Genomic DNA, 25,736 nt, shown 5'->3' on the forward strand with positions numbered 1-25,736 from the left:
TTCTCCTGCAGTTAAAGTGGGGTTTGTAAAACATCACTTTATTTTATATTTCAAGTAAACTTTATTGAGCTGTAATTTCCATAAAATAAATTCACTAGTTTTTAATTAAAAAAAAAAAATAGTCAAACTAGGTTAAGCGTATACAGATGTTTATCATATAATCCTTTCAACTTTTGTACAGCTGAAAAATTCTTTAAAAATTAAGGGGAGGGGAAAAGCCTACACCCCTAATTAGGAATTAAATTATATTCCTAAACTGAGATTAAAACAGGCAAGTTTTCTTTTGCTAAAATGTATCAACATTATTTAGCTGTATCATAGTTATTCACAATATTTGGGGAAGAAACCAAAACCACCACTGATGCTATTGCAGACCAAAGTCCAGCAGGGAAACAAGTTATAAAACAGTGCATCAATAACATTTTTCAAGACAAATGCTTGATGCTCAATATATTCTGAAGAAAAATATTTACAAGCACTAGGTTAGATTATTTTAATATTAATTCACCTCATAACAAAACCAATTATGGTAAAATATATACATTATAAGTAAATGGCTTGAAAACCATCGGGCCAGATATTAAGGGGGAAATAGTCTTTAACTTCTTGAGTTATATAATGAAAACTGGACTTAGAAAGGGGGAGGTATAAAGAAATTTGGATACTTTAATAAAAACATAAGTTTTGATTTATTTTTAAAAACAAAACCTTTCAAAAACAAGTTTAGAAGAAGCTAGAAGATTCCTCAAATTGTGAATATACAATGGCATACAACACAAAATATATCAACTGTTTGAGCCCTTCGCCTGCAGCATTTCCTTTAGTAAGACTGAAAGGAGAAACAAGTGCTACAAGAAAAGCTTGACTTTTCCTTAACAACCAGTATATTTTTATCTCATTACTTTTGAAATAAACTAAATTTCTCTCTTTTTTTGGCAACTAAAAAATTCAACCAAATATATCACCCATATATTTAATCTATTTGTAGGAATTTATGTTACACAATTTTGTATACTGTACTTAACCCTGGTTCGATCTTACTTTCCCACGAATGTTCCTATTGGCCAGAGTTGCTCATTTATTTTTATCCTTTCATATATTATCATTTCTTTGAGCCACACTTCTATTTCTGGAAATTTAACATAGCATTCAAGTTCATTCATTCTTCCAACAGTCAACGAATTTGTTAATTTGCTACTATGTTCTAGGAACTAGAGATAAAATGGTGTAGAAGTCCTGCCCTCATGGAACTTGAACAATAATAACTTCCATAAAGAGAAATAAAACAGGGTAAAGGGACAGAAAGTAATGGTGATGGGTGGGGATGGGAGAAGACAGAATATTTTAGAAAAATTTCCTCTTGAATTTGATATTAATCTCTTCATAACAGCATTAGGAAGGGCTTTTGAGGGGCTTGCCATTAATTAGAAAAAGAACAATTGTTTGTAGGAGCCTCACATTCAAAATATTAAACATTTCTTTTCAAAGTCACTTAATAGAAGCCAAAGTTACATTAAACAGTGATACAGACTTGGAAGGGCTTTATATTTTTTATATAAGGTTGTACTTGTATTTTGATTTGAAGTCCATATTTTCTAGTTAAACACCACTGTAATTAGTAATTTATTAATATTTATGCTTGTCATTATTTTAAGCCAGTTATTTTTTAAGAAAAAGATAATATGGTGAGTTGTGAGGCAGATCTGTGAAATCAGGACAAGTTATTCAAAGCAGCTAAGTTTATACATTTCCATTCATCTGATACCAGCATCAACAACAGTAGAAACAACACCTAAAAGGAAATGAACTAGTGTTATAGTGCCAATCCATAAGATAAAGGCAAATGTGCACGTGTCCTATTCTCTTTCACATCATCAACCCTGTCCCAATATGAGATAAACAGTAATATTTTGCTGTTTACTTGAACTCAAGATAACATCTTTGAGAGATGTCTCTGTACCAGCTGACATGCTTACCTAATAAATGGCGCTCTAGAGTTTCCATTTTCATCTAATTCATAAAGTGCTTCTGCTCGCAGGCCATCAGCAACAAACAGCACTAATCTTCTTGCTGGAGGAGGCAATGGTGTAAACCGAGGAGTCATTCCATGAACCAAAGGAGATGTAAAATAAATGTCAAAGATGGAAGCGAAGAACACAAAATGTACAAGCAATCCTAAAGTAAAGAAAAGCAGCATATCCAGCATAACTAATTAATCTTCAAGAAAAACTGAAAGAGAAAACAAAATTAAATTGGGGTTAAATCTTAATGCAATATGTATTTTCTCATATTTTGATGACTAACTTAAACTTTCATTTATGGTGGTAAAAGTAAACATTATTTAATAATGAGAGGTAACACTGAAATAAAAAACATGATAAAGTACATCCGAGCAAAAAGAAAAACAGTTCAAATGTATGTAATTAGGACCAACAAATTATTTATAATAAATTTAATTGCATACTAAGCTCATAAAAATTAATACGGGATCAAAGAACAAGGAAATTAAATCACTCCTAAAATGAGTTAGGGTTCAGTCAAACCAAACCCTACATAAAAATAGAAAATGTAACTCATGCTACTCGAACAACTGTTTTTATTCTCAGAATTTAAAATTATTTAAATTATTCATAATTATTTAAATGTCTGTGGGTTGATTAAAATTATTTAAATGTGAGGTGAATCTTTTCTTTTAATTTGTTAATCAGCTCCAAGGGTCTTCTGGCTCTCCTATAACCAAATTGAGCAGGAAACATGCATTCTATCCATTTAGCTGAATCATATGAAGGAAATTAAATTTTATTTGTGCTTCAGAAAATGTGCACTCATTAAGGGAACACTTTATTTTAGTTCCCTGAACCAATGCAAAAAGGAAAGTTAGGTTTATTCATTCAATGAAATGTTCTGTGCACATACTGTGGCATAACTGGGGTACTACAGACAACACCGAGAAGACATTGTCAAAGACCTGATGAACTTACAAATACTTAAGGAAGGAAAACTAAGCAATGTGAAGCATTTAAATAACACTCTAAAACAGTATGGCATTAAACTACCAAGATCGAACTGTCCACAGGAGTGCTTTTCAAGCCAGACTGTAATTTTCCATTTTTAGTGAATCTCTGTGATTAGATTAAGATTAGATTAAGAAAATAAAAAGTACACTAACTTGTCTTACTTGTAAAGTAACAGCATTAGTTACAAATATTGACTGTGAGCTGAAAAACACAAAAGATGAAGTAATTTTAATTACAGACACATCTTAATTCTTTTTGGCCTGAAGAATCACATCATGGAAACAAAGAATGGCAAAATACCCTGCAAAAACAAACTAAATATTGGAAAGACGCTTATCAAAATCAAACACATTGTAAAAAAAGAAAATATAATATAGCAAAAGGTCAAATTACAGGCAATTTTTTTTCTGAGGGAACCAACGGTAAACTAATCAAAGATATTCCATAAGTATAGAAATTCCTAAGTTAGTAGATGCCATTTTCCTATCGAAGGCAACACTCTTAGAGTAAATGTTTGCTTCTTTTCTGGTATATATGAGCTTTATTTACTTCACAGGGGACTTGAGCATTCACTAATTTTGGTATCCACGGGGGTCCTGGAACCATTCCTCTATGTGATACCAAGGCACAGAAGGCTGTATAAAAACTCCTGCAATTTCCTCAAACGTGGGAAACTCAACTGCAAAATTTGTGGTATTAGGGGACTATGGTCATCCTCTCCCCTACAAAAACAGAACAAAAGCACAAAGCAAAAGGAGTGCCAAATATAATTGTTTTAAACAAGGAAAAAATACTCCTAGATTAAAACAGAACACAATTTTACTGTTAAGTAAAATATTTCCAATAAAAATATATATTGACGTGGGTAAAATTTGATTTGATGAAGCTCTGTTAGAATAAAAGCATACGTGAGGAAACAAATTTAAAAATGGACCAATATTTCAGTCACAGGTGTTAAAACTGACATATGGTTCTCACTGAAGCATAAAATATTGCCTAAAATATAAAAAGAACTCCTGGGAAGACATTTCTAAGAGCATTATTGGCCTTGGTAAGAATTTTTTAGGGAAAAAAACAACAACAAAGTACTTGTAATTTTTTTATCCAATAGTACGTTCTTCCTGTTTATATTACTCTACCTAATTTCTTTTTACTTGCAACAATGGGCTCTATATTGTATTCCTTCATATTCTTTCTAAGAGTATTAAATGGAAAAAATAAGGTATGCTTTTGTGTTTAACAGCAAGGAAAAATAGAATTTCACTCAAAGCTAACTGACAAAAGAGAATTTTTACTTGTGATATCGCATATACCTTCCCTCTTCTTTGCTACTGCAGATCAACCTTCCATTCTCTGATGCAGCTTAGAATCATAATCACTGTCCTTAACAAAAAAAAAAGTAAATTAAGTATTTTTACTACAAAAACAACCTAATGACTACTCTGCCATAAAGAAAAATGAAATACTACCATTTGCAACAACAGAGATGGACTTGGAGAAAATTATATAAAGTGAAACAAGTCAGGCACAGAAAGAGAAGCATCACATATTCTCACTTATTTGTGCGAGCTAAAAATAAATAAATGAATAAACACACACACAAAGTGGGGGGGGAAGAAGACACAACAATTACAACAATTCCTTGAACTTTTTAAGACAAGTGAACAGATACGATGTAGGGGGGGAGGGGAGAGTGGGAGAGGGAAAGAGGAAGAGGTAAGGGGTCATGAAAATAGACTATAATGTATATTGAGAAGTTAAAATAAAAATAAATAAAAACACAGGCATAATTATATCCTGAGCCATTTTAACGCACTCTCATGTAACATCACTTGTGCTCCGAAGCAAAGAAAGAGAGGTGTCTGAAACGCACAGAGTTAGAGTACTACACAGGTAATCATTTAACCAGACTTCAAAGATTGAATCTTCAGCGTGAGTTAAAGCTCTTCCTCTTTATTTCTTTTTAAAACTAACCAAATTTTCTACCAAAGATGTCTGCTTGCTTTGAAAGGCTCAAGATCCTGGGATCACAGTCACTCTTTTTGTGTCCCGATGCCTTTTTTACATGCTTATTAAGAGGATAAACCAGATTAAAACAAACAAAAAACTACCTAATGAACATTAAATGCTAAACTATTCATATGAATGTAAATTAATTTTGAATATATTTGTGTTATTTCCTTAAATAGAATCCTTACTGTAGAATTACAGGTTCAAAGATGAATGGATGAATAACTGTTTCCTCAAATATGAAAGTTCTGAACTTTAATGTTTTTAGTGTATGTTATTTTATAGCACTTTAAATTCATGTCCATTTTGACTTGCTAACCTGCTAGCTAGTGAGGATGTGTACTTATTCACTATCTAAAGTTCTTTACGACTTGCTATTTTGTTTTGATTACTATATTGGGGATCCTTCAGACATAAACCTCTACTGCTTTAGAGGCTACACATCAGCCCCAATGCAAAAGAGACTATTGCCACTTCTAATAGAATCATTATTTTTTCCCTTACTGTGTAACAAAATTCACCAATGAAACCATGGGCTTGGAGTTTGTGGGAAGATTTTTAACAATACATTAAATTTCTTCATATATAGGGATATTCACATTATCTATTACAGTACTTCTTGAGTAAGCTTTAGTAGTTTTTAAGGAATTTGCCCATTTGTCTCTTCCATCTAAAGTCTCAAATTTATTGGTATAATATTGTTTGTCTTATTCACCTATTATCCTTTTTTGTCTTCCTGTCCAGGATCTAGTCTAGCATCAGGTCTCGCATTTAGTTATTCAGAGCAAGTCATTTTTCAAGTAGTTATTCCTTTCAGTTAAATCTTAAACTCTATTCAAAGCTAAAGTACATATGGTATATTTAGATATACAGATGCTCATATTGATTTAAATACTTCCTCTTAGTACTGTTCTTATCATACTTATAAATTAGCAAACATCTATATAAGTTCTCACTTGCATTTGAATTTACAAATAACTCACTAGATTTATGTTCTTTCTCATCCCATTTGGTATTACACAGCTTTGTTGAATAAAGTATGAAAAACTATGTGTTAAAGAATAATAATTTTCCATGGCTTATTAAAGTAATGAAACAAAAATTTTATTTGAGAACTCTGACCTTCTCAAAGCTGTAATAGCCAACATAAAAATCTACCTCTGTTAAATAATAACAGTGGGGATTCAAGTGAAGTCACTCTGTCTGAGTTTTCTTATCCATAAGAAAAGACACCATGGGCCCTATTCCATTATAAAAGTAAATAAGACTCCCAATGACACCATACAAGTGTAAAGTATTAGCAATACTGTAAACAACTAGATTGGTACGCTATTCAACTTTTACTTTTTTAAATCAAACTGTAAATATCTGAGTTTACATTATTTTGGAGAAACCAATAGAAAAGAAAAAGATATATTTTCCTGACAAACTGGGAATTAAGATTGAGATTTCTTATTGGTGATCCCAATAATGCAAATAAATTCCATAAATAACAACGATTTTGACAATGACTCTATTCAAGCATTTATCAGTCCATAGTCTATAAAATTTTTAAAAGCAACTTCATGTCCATTTTGGATGGGCTTGGACATCAGGTCCTTAGCAGATTCTAGCATTAGGTATATGACTAAAATAATCTGGACCTTAGATTCTTCACCTGTAAAATGATAATACTAATGAACAACAAAAATGGTTGTGGGAATTAGAATGAATTTATGTCAAGTACCTGGGACCAATGCTTGGGACTCAGTAAATGATAACACTTCAGTATTATCTCACAAGGAAAAACTAAATATTGTGAAATAAGAATGGTCATATATTCATTAAATTCTGGCAATTCTACTCCCTAATTAATTCTCTCCCTCCCTCTTCTCCAATTGAAACACAAGGAAGAACACATAAGAGGCAGAAACGAAAAAGCCTTCCATAATTTCACCCTTGAAAGTGACCTTCTTCTTCCTCTCATTGCCTATACTGGAAACACTTCCATAGGAGCACCTAATTCACTATTGTAATTACTTACTTTCAGTCTTACTTACCAAACTATGATCTCTTGGACACAGTCCGAGTCATTTTTACATTCATAATATTCATCCACCTGTAACTGATCAATTAATAGCTAGCTCTCCTGTAAACATTTGTTGACTACATGAAGAAATGACATTTTGGCAAGCATGGGCAATCTAGGCAAACTTTAATTTTACAAAAGAAGAAGCTGAAGGCCAGGGACATGAAACGATTTTCTTAGATCATACTATTATTTAATAAGCAACAGTTAAAATCTAGGTTGGTGAGATGAACAAGCAAACAATATAATGAGTTAAGTTCCACCACCAATAGAAGTTTATGAAACTGATTTGACTGGGGAAGTTGTTTTCAGATCCACTTAAAAAGTCGTTTTTTTAAAGGGGAGGAGGGGTACTGAATTACAAGACAGCTTGAAAACGGTATCATTATTTTAAAGCTACAATTTTTATAGGAACTAAGCAACTTGGGTAGAACACCATTTTTCTGTTCAGTTACTTGCTATATATATACACACATATATATATGATATTATGAGTAACTAAAGCACTTTTAATAATAATGCATTAGAGTTAATTTAACTAATTTAATTAACAATGTTGGAAATTTAAAGGGATCAGAAAAATTTGTCACTTTTAATTGAAAACTATGTGATTTTACAAAGTGCCGTATAAGAATTAATTTTCAAATTTCCTCAAGGCAGGTGGATCAACACAGGTTGTTAGTTATTTACATAATTCATGCCCAGCTATGCACTTGAGTTTGAATTTTCCCCCCCATATCTCATGTCCTTTTTCTGTTCCAGGATCTCATCCAGGATACCACAGGACAGTTAGTCATCATGTCTCCTTAGACTTCTCTTAGCTGTGAAAATTTCTCAGACTTTGCTTTTTTTTTTTTTTTTTTTTTAAATAAAAGATGACCGGTAAGGGGATCTTAACCCTTGACTTGGTGTTGTCAGCACCACGCTCTCCCAAGTGAGCTAACCGGCCATCCCTATATAGGGATCCCAACCTGTGGCCTTGGTGTTATCAGCACCACACTCTCCCAAGTGAGCCATGGGCCATCCCTAGACTTTGGTTTTTTTGATGACCCTGTAAGTTTTAAGGAGTACTGGTCAGGTATCATGATTAGGCTGGAGTTATGGGTTGGTGAGAGGAAACCTATATGTGTAAAGTGCCATTTTCTTCCTATCATATCAAAGGTGAATACTATCAACATTACTTACCACTGTTGATATCAAACTTGACCACCTGGTTGAGGTAGTGTTTGTCAGGTTTCTCCACTGTAAAGTTCATCTTTTTCCCCATCTTTTATTCTGTACTCTTTGGAAGGAAGTTACTATGCACAGACAACCCTTATGGAGTGAGAAGTTATGGTCCATCTCCTGAGAGCATGAAGTATCTACATAAATTACTTGACATTTTTCTATATGGTGGGTATATATTTTAAACTCACTCAATTGTGTGACTAAAAGCCATCTGTCATTCTATAAGATTTCATTAACAATATAATCATCACCATTTCCACTCCTGCTTTCCCCATCTTGCCTGTAAATTAATTTTAACCAGTAAAGATGTAAAGCTGTTATTCCTTTTATGAGCTTATTCTAGTCAGTACTATAAAAAAAAAGTCCTATGAATTATCTCAAACATTCAAAATATATATTCTATTATATAACTATACTATAATTCATTTGAACATTATCTTGCTGATAGACATTGTTCCCAACTGTCCTTACTACAAATAATGAAATTTTTTAAATTAAAAAAATTAAGCTTGTCTCTTATGGTAAAACTGGGAGATTTTCAAAATGACAAACTGAAAAGTAGTAACCCATCAAAAAACTATTGTAGTGGATTGCAATTAGCCTTCTTTCTTTTTCTTTTTAAATAAAATAGGATACAGTAGAATAAAATAGTGTAATATATAGACAGAGAATACATCACATTACAAAGTACTTCAGAAGTAAATGATTGTTTTTAAAAGTGTATTTTAATTTTTCTTCGAGCAAAATTACACTACATTTCCAAATGTATTAAAAACTTAGCAATAAAATATTTTTTAACAAATTTTTTCCCACATTTAGCAGGTTGTAGTGAAGAATGTTGTACTAGTCCATTTCCATTGCTTATAACAAAATACTTGGAACTGAGTAATTTATAAAGAAAATGAAATTTATTGCTTACAGTTTCTGAGGCTGGGAAGTCCAAAGTCCATCTGATGGTGGCAACAGTGACCCAGGGGTCTCACATTGCAAGATGGTGGGAGCAGAGAGAAAGAGAGACAGACTCTCTTCTTTTAAAGCCCTCAGAACCACGCCGTTGACCACCATTTTCAATCATTCACTGCAGCATGGTCCTACAATCCAATCACCTCTTCAAGGCTCCACCTTTCAATTACCATAATAGGACTTCCCACCCTCTTAACAGTCACAGTGGGGGCCAAGTTTCTACTACATAAAACTTGGGGAACACAGTTCAAGCTTCAGGGAATTTTGGGGGGAACATAATTTAATCCACTACAAATGTATTTCAAACTATTTCATGAACAAATTAATTTGAAAGCCATCTCTAAAACTGGAATTGCTCAAATAAATGGTATTTTCAACTTTACAAGATACTATCAAAGCATCCACACAAATTTAGATGCCCTCCAGCAATGTATGAGTTCCTATATCTCTAAATCCCCACAATTGCCTGAAATTGCATACTTACCTTAAGCCAATCTGAATAGGATGAATTGGTGCCCTGATGTTTGAATATTTCCCTCATTACTAGTGAGGATGAACATTTTTTTCATGTTTTTATTGGCCAACTGGGTTTCCTATCCTTTCAATTACCTATTCATATCTTTTGATCAGTTAGGGTTAGGGTTGTTGGCCTTTTCTTTGATCTGTACATTATAATTATATATGTATGCATGTATGTGTTTATATATAGTTAGACATCATATTTACGTACAAATTTCATTGATAGTGCCTTTTGCTAAAATGAAGTTTTAAACTTTAACACAGTTAACAAATCATCAAACATCTTTTCTGGAGTATTCTGTGTCTTGTATAAAAAAACTTCCCTTGTCCTTATATCACATATATTATTCTAATAGCTTTTGATTTTTGCTTATCACCCTGCATTATTTAGAATTTATTTGTATACGGTATGAGACAGATACCAAATTTTATGCTTTTAACCAACTAACAAGTATTACTATAGCTACCACATTAGAATTTACTAAGATAAATTCCGCAACAGAAACAAACATGGGTAAAAAACTTTAAATTCAAATCTTGGCTTTCACTATTTATAATAATAAAAATGGGAAACAGTATCTAACGATAGGGAATAGATAAATTGTTTATTCATAATGAAATACTATACAGCACTGGAAATGAATTAAGCCATTATCTCTGACACGAATACATCTCATAAATATAAGAATGAAAAAAAAATTTAAAAGCATCTACTGCTCTTTTCTCCCCAACACAGCCAAACTTCTTGAAAAGACTGAATGTGACCTCTTCTTTTCCTGACCACCTAATTCTCAAACAACTTAAATTAAGCCTTGTTTTCATTATTTCAGAGACAAAGCTTTCACTAAAATAGCAAACAGTGCAAAATCCAACAGCTATTTTTTAATCTTCATTAGAAGACTAAAAATAGTGGCTTCTCCATTCAATTGACTTTGTTATGTAGGCCTTTTTTTTTTCTTTTTTTTTTAAGGGTTAGTCAAGTGAAGCAGTGAGAGTAGAGAAAGAACAAAGCAATCTGGTTGTGATCAGTTAGTTGTAAACACCACTACACTTGGATTGCTGCTGCTTTTTTTTTAGTAAGCTCTCATCCCTTGGCTTCTGTGAACATTACTCCACTCATTTTCCACCTACTTCTCTGACCAATGTAGAATGGTCTCTATCAGGTCACGGAATTTTGGAGTTATTCAGTTCTTGGTCCTACACCACCTTCTCTTCTCACTATATGCTTTCTATCCTGGCATGTTTAATCACATCCTTGGCTTCAGTTATCACCTATATGCAAGTCTCAATAAATTATAGCTCCAAATCCATATGTATAACTTCAATCTTGATAAACCCACTCAGACATTTCAAAGACACTCAAACTGAGTATGTTTAAAACCAAACTCATAATATTCTCCATAAACCTTGTCTACTACCTTCCTAGATCCCTAGTGTTCACAATCTCAGGAGATGGCACCAACTTCCACTCAAGTGCACAAGGCAGAGAACCAGGAGTCATGTTTTACAACCAATTCTTCCCCCATATTTAATCCAACAATCCTGTACACTTTATTTCTCGAATCTATTCATTTGTCTTAACCTCCACTGCCACGCCTATAGTCCAAGATGTATACCATCTATATATACCATCTCTCACCTGAACTACTGCAATGCACCAGTAGGTCTCCCCACATACACTCTGACCCCTCTCTGATCCATTTCTTGCAATGTAGCCAGCATACTACTTTTTTGTTTTCCTTTTTCAAAATGCAAATCTGAGAATCTCACCCTTTGTATAAAACCCTTCAGTGCCTCTCCCTATCTTAATCAAGACTAAAATCCTTAATATGACTAGTAAGGTCATAGATGGACTGGCCTCTGCCTACTTTTCTAACTTTTTCTTATAATACCCCCTTGCTTTATGGTACCTCACCTCACTGACCTTTTATTTCTTCAAGTACCCCATGCTACAATTCCTCTCCTTAGAATGTGCTTCCAATCAATCCTCCACTCTCTCTCACTCCATTGTCTCCTAACATCTACTTTCAAGCATCAATTCCTGAGGGACTATGCAGGTTAAGTCAGAAACCAAAACTTTACTTCAGTTTGTAATTACATAGCTGTATCTGACTGCTTAGATTAATGTCTGCCTCTGTCACTTCACTATAATTCCATGAGAGCAGGACAGGGCATCTCCTGCACCCATCACAGTCCTGCACACTTACTAGGAACTGAAATGTTTGCTGAATAAATTACTTAGGATTATCACTTCAAAGGTAAATGCAATAATGCACTATAGCCACTATAGGCTGCCTTGCTTCTCTTTTTGTTCCTCACAAGACCACCAACTGTGAAGATTCAGGATACATTAAAACAAACAAATTTTAAAAACCCACCTTCTACACTTACCTAATTTATTATACATAAACTTGCAAAACATCAGCATTTACATACTACTTATTATTGCCAAGCACATGTACATTAGCAAAATTATCACTTAATATTTCTCTTTAAAGAGAATCACATTTTATTCATATGTATTAAAAAAGAAGTTTGTTTGCCAGGGTTGAATTGCTTGGAAACCTCCAAAATAAATGCATAAACTTAAAATTTTAAAAAGTCATATCCATGTTCCAATGAAAGCTATCTAGCCTATACCTGTGGAATGTTTACCATGCACTGAAAAACAAAAAAAATTAGATACTACTAAAACTTTAAATCAACCAAAAATGTGCATTTAGAATGTTTTCTAAGACTATTAAAGCCAAAAATAACTTTTTAAACACTAAAATGAAGTGCTTGGAAAAAAAATCCATGTTTTACATTTTCATTGCTAAGGTACAAACTTCCGATGACTATCCTTATTATTCAGATGAAATATTAGCTGTAAAGGCCTAGATTAATGCACATCTTGCTAAGCAGAAAGGAAATTCCCCAATACTACTAAGTAGAGATTAGCAATTATTAATATTCTAGTGTGTGCTACTTCTTAAATATTTTTAACTGATAACTAAACTTCTATGTATCACAGACAAGAAAAGTACCTACTGGGAAGACTGGCCAGTTGATTTGTTATGGGTTTGCAAGGTCACATAAGCAAGGTCATATAAATGCGTAGTTTCATGCTTCTATTTCCTATCCTATAGATCTGTAGTTTCATGCTTCTACTTCCATGGAGGCATGAAACTACAGATCTATATAGGAAGTCAGCGGTGGAAGAACTTCTACATCCAATTTCTCACAAGTCTCTGAAGAAACATTTTAACTCTATTTTCAACCAGTGTTTTAGAACTCAGACCCTAAATTAAAGGTATTCCTTTTCAACTCTACTGATTTAACTGCTTTTTCAGGAGTTAGATGCTCTAACAGTTGATATTTGTTTTGTTTTGTTTTTAAAAATCTGTCAAATATTCTCAATATATACTAATATTTCATTAATTTAATAACTGACTATAGCAACATTTATTGCATATCAGGCATTGTGAAATTTACAATTCTGTGTACTTTCATTACCCCCTTTAACAAATAAATGCAAATGAGGTTGAGAGAAATTAGGTGACTTTTTTGGGATTTTAAAATAAATAATTGGTAGGGCTGGCCTGTGGCTCACTTAGGAGGGTGTGGTGCTGATAACACCAAGGCCGTGGGTTCGGATCCCTATATAGGGATGGCCAGTTAGCTCACTTGGAAAAGCGTGGTGCAGACAACACCGTACGGAGGATTGCAATCCCCTTACTGGTCAGAAAAACAAAACAAACAAACAAAATAAATAAGTAAATAATTGGTAGAATTAGGATTTGAATTAAGTTCTTCTACCTGATAAGCACAATCCTCTTCAGGAACCCTAAGTGCAGATTTCTAAAATTTCCCGTTACAGAGATGAAAATATTGTACATAAACAATCCATTTCTAATCATGCCCTTCCCATGCTATTCACTAATTCCAGAAGTTGGATCGATCCATTTTTAACTTCTCTGGCAATCTCAATTAAAATAAAGATTAGCGTCCCTTTTGCTAAGAAATATGTAACAGTACAGCACTGGTCATTTTGAAACTATTTTACTAATACCGGCGATTTTTTTCCATGTTTTTCTTCAATATATGGCACAGAAAAATATTTAGCACTAGAACGACAAAAATAATGTCCCATAAAAGATACTTTAAATTCTTGGTACTGCCACCATTTTTTTTTTTTTTTAAACCTCTGGCAAAAATAACAAAAAACTTGAAGCTGGGCTGGCCTGTGGCTCACTCGGGAGAGTGTGGTGCTGATAACACCAAGGCCCCGGGTTCGGATCCCATATAGGGATGGCCGGTTCGCTCACTGGCTGAGTGTGGTGCTGACAACACCAAGTCAAGGGTTAAGATCCCCTTACCGGTCATCTTTTAAAAAAAAAAAAAAAAAAAAAAACTTAAAGCTCATTCGAATGAAAATTTTAGTTTCCTGAACCTGGATAAACTGAAATTTGAGCCTATACTTAACTGTTGGCATACTTTTACATGTAAACCAATAATCTGATCTAAGGTATATAAGAATGTTCCATTTTTATTTTTCCACAGAGCTAAAGGAGATACTTTACTGCTTCAACGTAGTATGTGACTTACCTGATAGTCATAATTACTGCTGCCTATTTATTTTAGTGCTTACTGGAAGCTGCACAGTAAGAAAGGAAATCTAAAACCTGCAAAAGGGGTCATATGTGTGTGAAAAAAACAGAAGCTATCAGAAATAGCAGTCTAATACTGTTAACTAGAAACATCCCCTTTACCAGCTTAGATTGTAATCAAGGAATGACACAAAAGATAAACGTTGATCTTCCAAACTTAGGAGTATACTTACTTTATGTGCTAACGAACGATTGACAAAGGAAATCAAAACTTTCTAAAGCATATAGCTTCTAAAATAGTTAAGTTTCACGATCAAAATCTTGATTCTAAACGAGCCAGAAAAATTGCAGGACATAGGAGGAATTAAGAATCGCTTTGGACATAAGAGAAATGATGTTAGTTTCTCTGAATGCTTATTAGTGGAGTTGACTTGACCAGGTCATTGAAACTCTCTAGACTCAAGTTTATCTGTCTACTAGTGGGACAGCATTTGATATTTTGGAAGATTCCTGTTGCGCAAATTGTGTATTAAATTCTAAGTGTTTATGGAGCGCCTAATAGTTTGTTGCCCAAGTCGAGGGTGTTTACAAATCCAGGTAAATCCAAACCTCAGAGTTCCATTTTCTGTGTAGTTTCTCCACCCTCCACCCCTTTTATAGGACTAACTCCGGGGCGGGAAGGCGCTCTCCCTGAGCTGCAACAAGACCGGTGCTGTCGCTAGACCTCCGGGGTGAGCAAGCACATGGCTGGGAAGGGAAAAGGACGGAAGCCAAATTTTGACTACTGCCCCGGGCATTTGCTATCAGTGCGGAGAAAATGTCACCAATAGGCAGCAAACAGGAAGAAAACGTGAAGCGTAGTAAGGGAGCAGTGCGTCCGCGAGGTGAAACCAGTTTCGGGGCCGCCGCACCTCGGAGCACTGTCCCTAAGCTTTACCTGGGACTCATCCGGATCAGGTCTGATCTCCAAAAGGAGACTTCCTCAGCTGGAAGGCAGAACCCAGAGCAATTATATCTCTCGGACAGGGTTGTCCTCTGCCCCCTGAAACGACAGCCAACCGGGTATCCCTAAGCCACCATCATAACCACCCCTCAACTACAGAACCTCTCCGACTCCTACCTTGCCGCCCCTGCTCTCGCGATAATTCCCGGGCCAGTCACTCGTAAATTCCAGCTCTCTCCCTCCTCCTCCAGCCAATCATGGAGGACTTGTCGGCGAGGTTTTGCTTTTGAGAGGGGAGCGGGGCCTTCAATCTTGGCCCTTTGGCGCGGAGAACCCGAGCGGCTGAGGCGGGCTAGGGCGGATCTGGGGCGGGGAGAGGGGCCGGGCACGCTCCAGTTCTCGCGACACTTGAGACCAGGAAGACGCCAGCCGAGCCCGGCTGCTGGTGCTGCAGCGGCTGAGGCAGCAGGTGCTGCTACGTCCGGACTTTCTGCCTCTGAGCCTACGACTGGTCTCTCAGTGGGGGGGCGGGACCTAAGTTGTCAGGCCGCAGCAGTGGAGGTGCGCAGTGCTCGCTGAGGCTTAGGGGGGATTCAGGCTGCGGCCTGTCAGCCAGTCAGGGAGGCGCCCACAATCCTGACAGGATAAGATGGCGGCAATGGCGCCTGGAGGTAGCGGCAGTGGTGGAGGCGGTGTGAATCCATTCCTCAGCGATTCGGACGAGGACGATGACGAGGTATCGGTGAGAGAGGAGCGGCGGGCAGTACTTCGACTGGGTGCCGGTGGTGGCCTAGATCCTGGCTCTGCGGGCTCTCTATCTCCACAGGATCCCGTGGCCTTAGGGAGCAGTGTGCGGACAGGGCTCCCTGGGGAGGCGTCGGTGGCTGCGGTGGCCCTGGGGGGCACCGGGGAGACCCAGGCCCGATTGTCAATTGACGCGATCGCGGCTCAGCTGTTGCGCGATCAATACTTGCTGACCGCGCTGGAGCTGCACACCGAGCTGTTAGAGAGCGGCCGCGAGCTGCCTCGGCTGCGCGACTACTTCTCCAATCCAGGCAACTTCGAGAGGCAGAGTGGGACCCCGCCCGGAATGGGGGCTCCGGGGATTCCTGGAACAGCCGGCGTTGGAGGTCGGGAACCCAGCACAACGTCAGGCGGGGGACAGCTCAGTAAGTGGACCTAGCCTGTCACACTCCCCCAGGGTTGTTGGGATTGTGAGGAGTTGTTGCGGGGGAGATGAGTATTTCTGGGCAGGTACTGAGTATAGGGACGTTTTAGGGAGCGGGGGTTGGGGCGGGTGTCTTATGGGTGGAAGCAAAAGGATCAGGCGGTAACTTGTTCTCTCTGCCTGCCTCCGACACTTGGCTGGTGTTGCAGTTATTCCTGGCTCCCTTGCTGGTGTCGGTATCTATACAATATCAAGAGTTTCGAGTTCACTGGCTATTACAGGACTCCAGAAGGCTCCCTTTTTAACTGGTTTATTTAAGTATTTTTCCTTTTTCTGCAATTACCTGAATCACACTACCAGGAAGTAGTGTTTCTTAAATTGCCCGCAGTAATTCTTTTACTCAAAGTTAAGACAGAGAAAAGAAGTTATTTACCGCATTCGTTGTATATTTAAAAGCGTTTCTCATGGCTTGAAAACTTACTATCAAAGAATGTGCTGTTGGATTCCCAGTATCCACCTTTTGGAAGGCATCTTAAGATTTTCACTTGCTAATGTGTCATGTGAGGCCAATTGGAATTTGCTAACAAATATTAATATGGAGTTTTAGAACTGTAGCCTAATGGATTCTTTTTGTCTTTATCCTTTTGAATGGTGTCAGTAACTTTAATTGCCAAACTTAGATATAGTAGAAGTTCAAAGAGTGCGTTTTCTATAAGGTATATCTTAAGCACATTTCCCTTTTGGATATGGAATTTTCTCAGTAGGTGTAACTCCTTCACTCAATATGTAGGATAATTTTCCTTTTCAGGAAGAGATTTTCTCATTGTTGACCTTTCAGGCTGTAAAATATGACAAAGAACAGTGTAACAAGATTGTTATGCAGTTTTGTTTTGTTTTTTTAAGATTTCTAAATTATATAATGATTTTCACCTGACAAGCTCCTACTACTTCATCAAGACCCAGCTCAAAATGTCATCTTTGTAAATACTTCCTCCGCCCCAAGGCTTAGTTACTTGCTTAGTTCTTTTATCTGCCACTTTCAAACCTCCATCATAGCCTTTAGCTGTTTTGTATTTGATTTGTTGATAATATAAGTTTTCTCCACAGTCAGTTCTTTAGAGACATCTTTATATTTCTCACACCGTGCACAGTTCCTGGACTGTTGTTGAGCATAACTGAATTGTATCTGCTATGCTTTCTACTGTATTAATACAGTGGAATGGGTTTTTTCTTACTTCATAACTTTATTCATTTAATTTTTAAGAATTTCTTAATCTTTTCAGCCTACCTTATTATGGCTTGATATCTCTGTTTCCAGTGAAAATTTCCCCTTATAAACTTTTTGTATTGAACCATTATATTTATAATTTAGACTCGTTAATTATTTAGCAGGTTTTTAGAGTAGAATTTACTTCTGAATGCCTTTGCATTATACATATTTATATTTTCTTAAAATAACTTGACCTGTGATAAAAAATCACAAGTATTCAGGGCCGGCCCTTTGCTCACTTGGGGGAGTGCAGTGCTGATAACACCAAGGCCATGGGTTAGGATCATATATAGGGATGGCCAGTTCGCTCACTGACTGAGCATGGTGCTGACAATACCTACCCAAGGGTTAAGATCCCTTTACCGGTCATCTTTAAGATAAAAAAAAAAAAAAAAAAAATGACAGGTATTCATGTACACCTATGCTTTTCTATTATCCTCATTTATTTGGATCTGTTTTAGGTAAGGGATATATATGTGCACGCTCGCACACACATGGAAGTTATTATTTTTTTAGTTGATACAAGCAAATGAATAATAGGGGAAAAAGTCAAAATTATCCATGAGCCTGCCAATGATATTTGCTTTTCCTGTCTTTAATGTTATTTGCCTTTCCTGTCTTTTCTATGCATATATTTTCAAAATCCAAAAAATAGATTAAACTATTTAACATAGTTTTACGTTATTTGGCAGGCAATGTATTTTTTACCATCAACTTTGAGGTAAAATTCGCATACGATAAAATGCACCCATTGTAAGTGTACAATTGGAGTTTTGACAAATGAATTAATCACTAGCACAATTAAAAGTACAGAACATTTTAATTATCCCCAGAATTCCTTCATTCTTCTTTGCTCTCAGTATCCCCACTCCCATCACTAGACCACCACTGATCACTATAAACAGGATTTCTCAACCTGGGCCTGGGCACTGTTGACATTCTGGGCCCAGTAATCCTTTGTTGTGGCTACTGTCCTGTGCGTTATAGAATGTTTAACAGTATCCCTGGTCTTTACCCACTAGATGCCAGTAGCAACCACCCTCACCCTATCCCACTCCAGTTGCCACAACCAAAAATATCTCCAGCATTGCCCAGGGAAGGGAGGACATAATTTCCCCAGCTTAGAACCACTTGTATAGATAAGTTTTGCCTGTTCTAAATTTTCATATAGATGGAATTATGGAGCATATATGTTTGTGTGTCTGGCTTCTTTTGCTCAGCATGTTTTTGGAAATTTATCCATGTTTTTGTGTTTATTAATAGTTCATTACATTTTGGTTTTATCCCTTCATCTGTTGTTAAGCATTTCTGTTTTTTTCAGGTTAGAGCTATTATGAATAAAGCTGCCGTGAACATGCTCCTACAAAATTTGCATAGACATGTTTTCATTTCTTTTGGGAAATACCTAGGAATAGAATTGCAGGGTCATAGAGTTAGCATATGTTTAAGTTTATAAGAACCTGCCACACTGTTTTCCAAAGAGGTTGTACCATTTAAAATTCCCACCACCAATATATGAGAGTTCCAATTTCTACATATCCCCAGGCTTTTTAATTTAAGTCATTCTAGTGAGAGTATAGTGGTATTTCATTGTGGCTTTAGTTTTCGTTTTCCTAATTACTAGTGATGTTGAGCTCCTTTTCCTGTGCCTTTTGCCATTAGTGTGTCTTTTCTCAAATGTTTTTTCATATCTTTTGCCTTTTTTTTAAATTAGGTTTTTTGTTTATTTTGTCTGATTATTGAGTTGCAAGAGCTCTTTATATATTGGGACCCAAGTCATTTATTAAATATGTGTTTTGCAAATATTTTCTCCTGGTCCAGTTTGCCTTTTCATTTTCTTAACAGTGTGTCTTATGAGCAAAAGATTTCAATTTCATCAAGTCCAGTGATCAATTTTTTTCTTTAATGATTCATGTTCTTTGTATCCTATGTAAGGATATAAAGATATACCCCGAGGTTGCAAAGGATATACCCCAAGGTTGCAAAGATTTTCTCCTGTATTTTCTTCTAGAAGTTTTATAGTTTTAGCTTTTACATTTAGGTCTATGATAGCAGGAACTGTATTTTAATGAAGGTATCATAAAAGAAAGAAAATAAATATTCCTCTTATAAATATGCAGACATTTATAACACAGACTTTAGTACAGTTTAAGTACAGATGCATTGTATATATCAAAAGATCAATGCCTGTAAATGTCTTAACCTAGTCAGAAAATAGGTAAATGCTAAAATACTTACGTAAAACTCTTCTTAGTACCATGTTCTGAAGATTTTTGGCTAAGCTCCTGATCACACAAATTATATTCTCTATGCCTGGGCTACTGCCTATTTTTAAAGGTCCTCTACATTCAATTCTAGTATATTGATTGTTACTATTTAGGTTATGATTTTATAATACTTGGTAAGCACTTGTTGGTTGATTATACACACACATAGTCATGCACTGCATAATGGTGTTTCAGTCAATGACAGACCACATATGTAATGGTGGTTGGAGCAATAGGCTAGGTGTGTAGTAGACTATACCATCTGGGTTTGTGTAAGTATACTCTGATATTCCACACAACAATGAAATCACCTACCAATACATTTCTCCGAACATAGCCCCATTGTTAAGCCAGGCTAACTTCTATCTGGTAATTGTCTTGCTTTCCAATTAGATCACAAGATAAAAACTGGCAAGGACATTGATTAACAGTGAGCAGGTTGTAGGAACTTAGAGGAGTCCTGGTTCTCCTTGAAGTGTTAGAGCTCTAATCAAAATTGGACTACAGTTTCTTAGGATGAGCCCAGTTCTTTACACAGTAGAGATAGTACGTGGTCAAGCAGGGAGGGCAAGTGACTTATGCCTTTCAGTGATGGATTTCTTTTATTTGTACTTATCATGGCCTTCAAATTTTTATAAGGCAGCTAGTCAGGGAGCAGTTATTTATGATAAATGTAATGATTTCACTTGTGAGCTTGCAGCCTTCTTGAGTCATCTTTCTACTTTATAAAATCTTCTCTCTCATGATCCTATCTTTTCTCAGAACTCTTTGAGGGTACAGGTCTCATCGTGCTCAGTGTTCTTTTCTTAATCTCACCAATGCTTAGATGTCATAATTGCTTTCTTCCAGAGTTTCCATGTCTTCCACTTTACAAAGTAGTTCCCTTCTGTAAGGCTGGGATTGAGTTGAGTGTTTCCTCTGCTTTCTGAGAGAGAAAATATCAAGAGACTTTCTAAAATTTGTTAGTTTCACTGCTTTTAGCTGAATGAGACTTTGCACTGTTGTCTGGACCATAGACATTCCTAAATATATCTATTGTATAACTATCATTTTTCTTGAATATGACTTTCCAGTTGTTTCAAAATTCTTATTAATTCCTGCGGAAATTTAGTCAGATATTTTCCTTGCCTAGCACAATGACTTGAATATAATTGGTAGTCAATATTTTTACATATACATATCTATTAAACAGTGTGATCAGTTGAAGATTATAGGGATCCAAAAGTTTAATGCAGGGAGAGCAGGGGTTAGTGAGAAATTGATAAAGGGCCACAAAAAATGATTACATTGTATAACAATAAATATAGTAATTATCCTGACTTGATCACATATTGCACACAGATATTGATATTCAACACTGTACCCCACAGATATGTACGATCAATTATGTTTCCATTAAAAATAAATAAATTTTTTAAATAATTTAATGCATATTCCTGAGCTTATGTTCTTGGTGGAGAGGCAAGACTAACACATAAAAGAATTATAGAATAGCCTTCTGTGGTAAAGATGTTTACAGAACGCCTATATTCTGATATAGAAAAATCATTGTTGACTGTGGAAATGAAATGCCCCTTGCGGAGAAACTAAAATTAAGTTTGACCCACAAAGATGGGTGAAATTTTGAATAAATAGCGAAAATTTTGAACAAATTTTTATTATTTGGCTATATTTAGACTCTTTATCCTGAGTTAGGAAAGGAAAGAGGAGTAAGGGTAAAGGAAAAATAAGGTTTATTTTATATTTTTCTTTGTTTAGAAACATAATCTGGGAACATGAAGCTCCCTGCTTACCATTATCTGGCTCATGACATAATAAGGCAATTCCATTTGAGTTGTTGTAGAAATTCATTATGACATGTCCAGCTTTTGTGGTACTCTAAAAGGAAGCAAGATAGGGGTATTAATCTGGGAAAACAGACCTTATTTCTGTCAGAAATTAAAATTACACTTTGTATTTTTTAAACGAGAAAGTTGGGGATGATTTCCAGAATGTTTATTAAAAACCTTTATTGGTTGTTTGGTGTTTTGGGGTCAAAAACTAAATTTGGTTAATTTGTTTTTAATGTAGCTTTTAACTGTGCTCGACCCCCACCCTCTGCCATGGTTTTATGATTATCAACTGAAAAAGAATATTTACCTTGGTCTAAAAATACAGACTACTTCTGTCTGAATTACAAGTATCAGTTGAGAAAGGTCTTAATTTAGTATCCAATTTTTTTCCTCACTATTAGTTGTTTTTACTGACTTCTGCCTATAAGTAGGCAAATGTGAGATTTGATGATAAAATGTGGTGTTTAAATTATTTACACTAAAAACATACTTGATATTTGAGTAAATAATATTTTGCTATTTTGCCATACTTTAAATGTAGTGCCCCTTTGGTTGACTGGGAGGTGGGGAGTGGAGAGAATTTGCTTTAGTTTGGGGTTGATCTACTCCAACTCTCTCATCATATGAGTATTTGTTGCAGTATTGCAATTAACTTTTGAACTGGTTGCTGGCCCCACTCTTCCCTTGCTGATAATTCTCCAACTCCACATATACATATAGTTTCCACAAACTAAGGAAATCTGCACAGGAAAATCTGAACAAATTGTGTATAAATTGGTTAATTTTACTTTATGGTTAAATAAATTTGCTATAGATTTATAGATTCCTCATAGATTTCTGAGAAATGAATATTCAATATAGTTGAGTGTAGCAATGGTATTTACTAAGATTCAGCAAAAGATAATACTAGATTACAGTGGGATCAAGAAGAATGCCCTAGAGCTGAGATATTTGGATTATAGGAAGACACATGACAGATATCTCATGTTGGTATGAACTAAATAGAGAAATATGGTCTTGATCAGAATAGCTGTGGAAAGATGTGTAACTGATAAAAAACAACAGTAGGTCAGTGCCAGTCTGTACCAACTATAATTTTGAACTCAGCCTATTTTTGGAAGACCACTAGACTTGTAGTACCATTGTCTGCTCTTGAGTTCTGTCTTTGCCACTTATAAGCTTGTTCACCTTGGGTAAATCAGTTAACCTTTTTGAGCCTTCTTTTCTGTGTAGTGGGAGAGTAATCATTTCAGTCCACTACTAGTCATAGTGTTTTAATGAAGTTCACATAAGAGTGTCTTATGTGAAAGGACTTCAGAAACTTATTTTATAGTGATTTCTTTTATGAGAAAAAATGTGAAGCACTAAAGGAAGACTAGATAAGATTTGCTGATGATGACTTGTTGAGAAAGATAGTTGATGGTGTACTATTTCATAGGGTTAAGTTGGTCTAATCTACGGTGTACTAATGAAAATAATAGCAGTTCTGCCATATTTTTGCATACCACTTAAACCACATCTCTAACTTAAAGAAATAGTTTAAAAACAGATATTAGGAACATCTGCGCTTGAAATTTGCATGAGGAATTTGATAGCATTTCTATATGAATAGTCACCATAATAAATAAGACCAAAGAAGTCTGCTGATTTTAAAAGAAAAAGCAGCATAGCATAGTGGATTAAAAACAGAGACTTTGGAATCAGACTACCTGGCTTAGATCCTGTTTCTGCCACTTTATTACCCTGTGACTTTGGACAAATTACTTAATCTCTCTGTGCCTCAGTTTCTTCATCTGTAAAATGAGGATAATAATACTGACTTCACAGGGCTGCTGTGAGGGGCAGCTGAGTTAATATTTATTAGGTCATTGGCACTAAGTCTATGTAAGTGTAAAATAAATTATTAGAAGGCAAACATTGTTATGATTTTGTAATAGTTCATTAAAATTTGCTACTGTCTAGTTAGTTAGTGCATTGTATTTTATGTGTGTAAAGGCATTTTACCCACATTTGATAGATTAATTACATTCATATAAGTTATGCTTTAAATCTAATTTCTTCTTATTGGGTTCTTCTTAGGCAATGGTTACTCAGTTTTATAACTAAATAATGGACAGAAAAGGAGACTTGTCTTTATTTGGAACTTACTAATATTTTTTAAAAATCGACATATGTTGCCATTTGCAGAGGAGCGGAGGTAGACAAATTGAGCTAAAAAACAGAATACAGCCCACAAACAAACTCAATGAGTTATTGATATAGGATACAAAGAGTCAAATCAGTGGGAGAAGTGAAGACTATTAAATAAATGATTATTATTCTATTGAAGAAAAATTATTGTTTTATCTTTCACCATACACATACACATATATACACCAAAACAAAATTGCCAAATGAATTAAAAAACTAAATGTAGTAAATGGAATTTGTAAATCTCTAGTCATATCTTTTTATCGTTCTTAAGGATTATTTTCATATTTGAATTTTATACCATTAAATAAGTCATAATAGGAAGAATACTTATTTTTGTCTTTTACACCTTGTAAAAGATACAGATACCTGTATGGGAAAACTATACTGTATTGATGGGTGATTTTTGAATCTACAGTCTCACTGGACCCTTCCTAGCAGATTTTTTTTCTATAAGCAATATTTTCTTCTGAATGTAGTTTTGATTAAAATATGTGTAGCACAGAGGTTGGAAGTTATCACGTGTACTCATGCATTGTTGGTAGGACACTCTTGAGGGTAATTTGGCAATATTTATTACGTTTAAAAATATACATTCTTTAATCTCCAATTTCATTTCTGTAATTTATTATAGACATACTTGTTTATGTAAAAGCAAATGAACTTAGATTTTTTAAATAGCTTTTACAAGTAAAGGTAATAAATACTGAAAACAACCTAAATTTCCAACAGTAGGAGATTGGTTAATTAAAACAGAATGACTTATAGGTGCTGATGTGGAATGATCACCAAGATACATTATAAGCAGAATAAATTAGGATGCAGCCACTATGTATGATACGATTGCATTTACAGACAAAAAGAAAAATGTGCATATGCCTAGCATACTTCTAAAAGGATATTTACAGAAGAGTCTAAACAATGACTGTTCCTGCAGAGGAAGATTGCTGGTTGGTAGATGGCAGCAGGGACTTACTTTTCCTTGTATGTGCTTTTGTGTTTTACCCACATATCATGTCTTATTTGGCAGAACTGGAATTCCAACCCAGATCACTGACTTCAAAGTCTGTGCTCTTTCCATTACACCACAACTACGGTACTACTTCATGTCTGCTTTAAAACAGTTCAGCATAAGTTCTTAGGTCACTTCAGTATGATCACGCAGAGTATCTTAATAACTCAGTGTATGCCTGATTTACTCAGAGTAGCCTGAAGCGTCACTTCATTTCATTAAGGTGGCTACCCTGCACAGCATTAAACAATTGAAATCAGGACATTTACATCCTACATGTGATTGTAGGATGTCTGGGCCAATGACCACTAATTCTCAACTGAGAGCCAAATATAGTCATTGAAAGGATGCCCCTTTATTAGGCAGCACACACACATATATATAGGGCTTTAAGGGAAAGCTGATTGGTTTAAAATACAATCCCTATTTAGCATACCGCATGGGGCTTGGGGGGAAGCTGATTGGCGTGCGATTCTCGATTCTCGCTGGAGGGAAGGAGAATGCTGAAGAGAAGGGCAACCAGCGCCATGATGGGGTGTGGCCGAGAAGGGCTTATGTGATCAGGGTGTGATCCCTTGGGGCATTTGGGTTCTTTCATTCCTCCCTTTTTCTTGTTTTAGGAAAGGGGACGTTGAAGTCATCGAGCTACTTCCTGCTGAAC

The 25,736-nt window shown here is 35.5% G+C and overlaps 2 protein-coding genes across 8 annotated transcripts in view; one reads left to right on the forward strand and one right to left on the reverse strand.

The window, feature by feature from the left end:
- PIGN (phosphatidylinositol glycan anchor biosynthesis class N) overlaps nucleotides 1-15,479 on the reverse strand; it is a 153,558-nt gene extending 138,079 nt beyond the window's left edge. For 2 of the 4 annotated variants that reach the window (XM_063077096.1, XM_063077099.1), the window contains exons 1-2: nucleotides 15,331-15,479; nucleotides 1,977-2,229 (exon numbers count right to left, since the gene is read on the reverse strand). In XM_063077096.1, the coding sequence (XP_062933166.1) occupies nucleotides 1,977-2,206 (230 nt within the window). In that variant the 5' untranslated portion in view covers nucleotides 2,207-2,229; nucleotides 15,331-15,479. The remainder of the gene's footprint in view (nucleotides 1-1,976; nucleotides 2,230-15,330) is intronic. The other 2 variants (XM_063077098.1, XM_063077097.1) reach the window with 2 other exon arrangements.
- A 302-nt stretch (nucleotides 15,480-15,781) lies between these two features.
- The window catches only part of RELCH (RAB11 binding and LisH domain, coiled-coil and HEAT repeat containing), a 139,659-nt gene continuing 129,704 nt past the window's right edge, over nucleotides 15,782-25,736 (forward strand). For 3 of the 4 annotated variants that reach the window (XM_063076759.1, XM_063076761.1, XM_063076763.1), the window contains exon 1: nucleotides 15,782-16,505. In XM_063076759.1, the coding sequence (XP_062932829.1) occupies nucleotides 15,986-16,505 (520 nt within the window). In that variant the 5' untranslated portion in view covers nucleotides 15,782-15,985. The remainder of the gene's footprint in view (nucleotides 16,506-25,736) is intronic. The other variant, XM_063076762.1, reaches the window with a different exon arrangement.

This window comes from Cynocephalus volans, chromosome 13 (assembly GCF_027409185.1).
Source record: "Cynocephalus volans isolate mCynVol1 chromosome 13, mCynVol1.pri, whole genome shotgun sequence".
Lineage (NCBI taxonomy): Eukaryota > Metazoa > Chordata > Mammalia > Dermoptera > Cynocephalidae > Cynocephalus > Cynocephalus volans.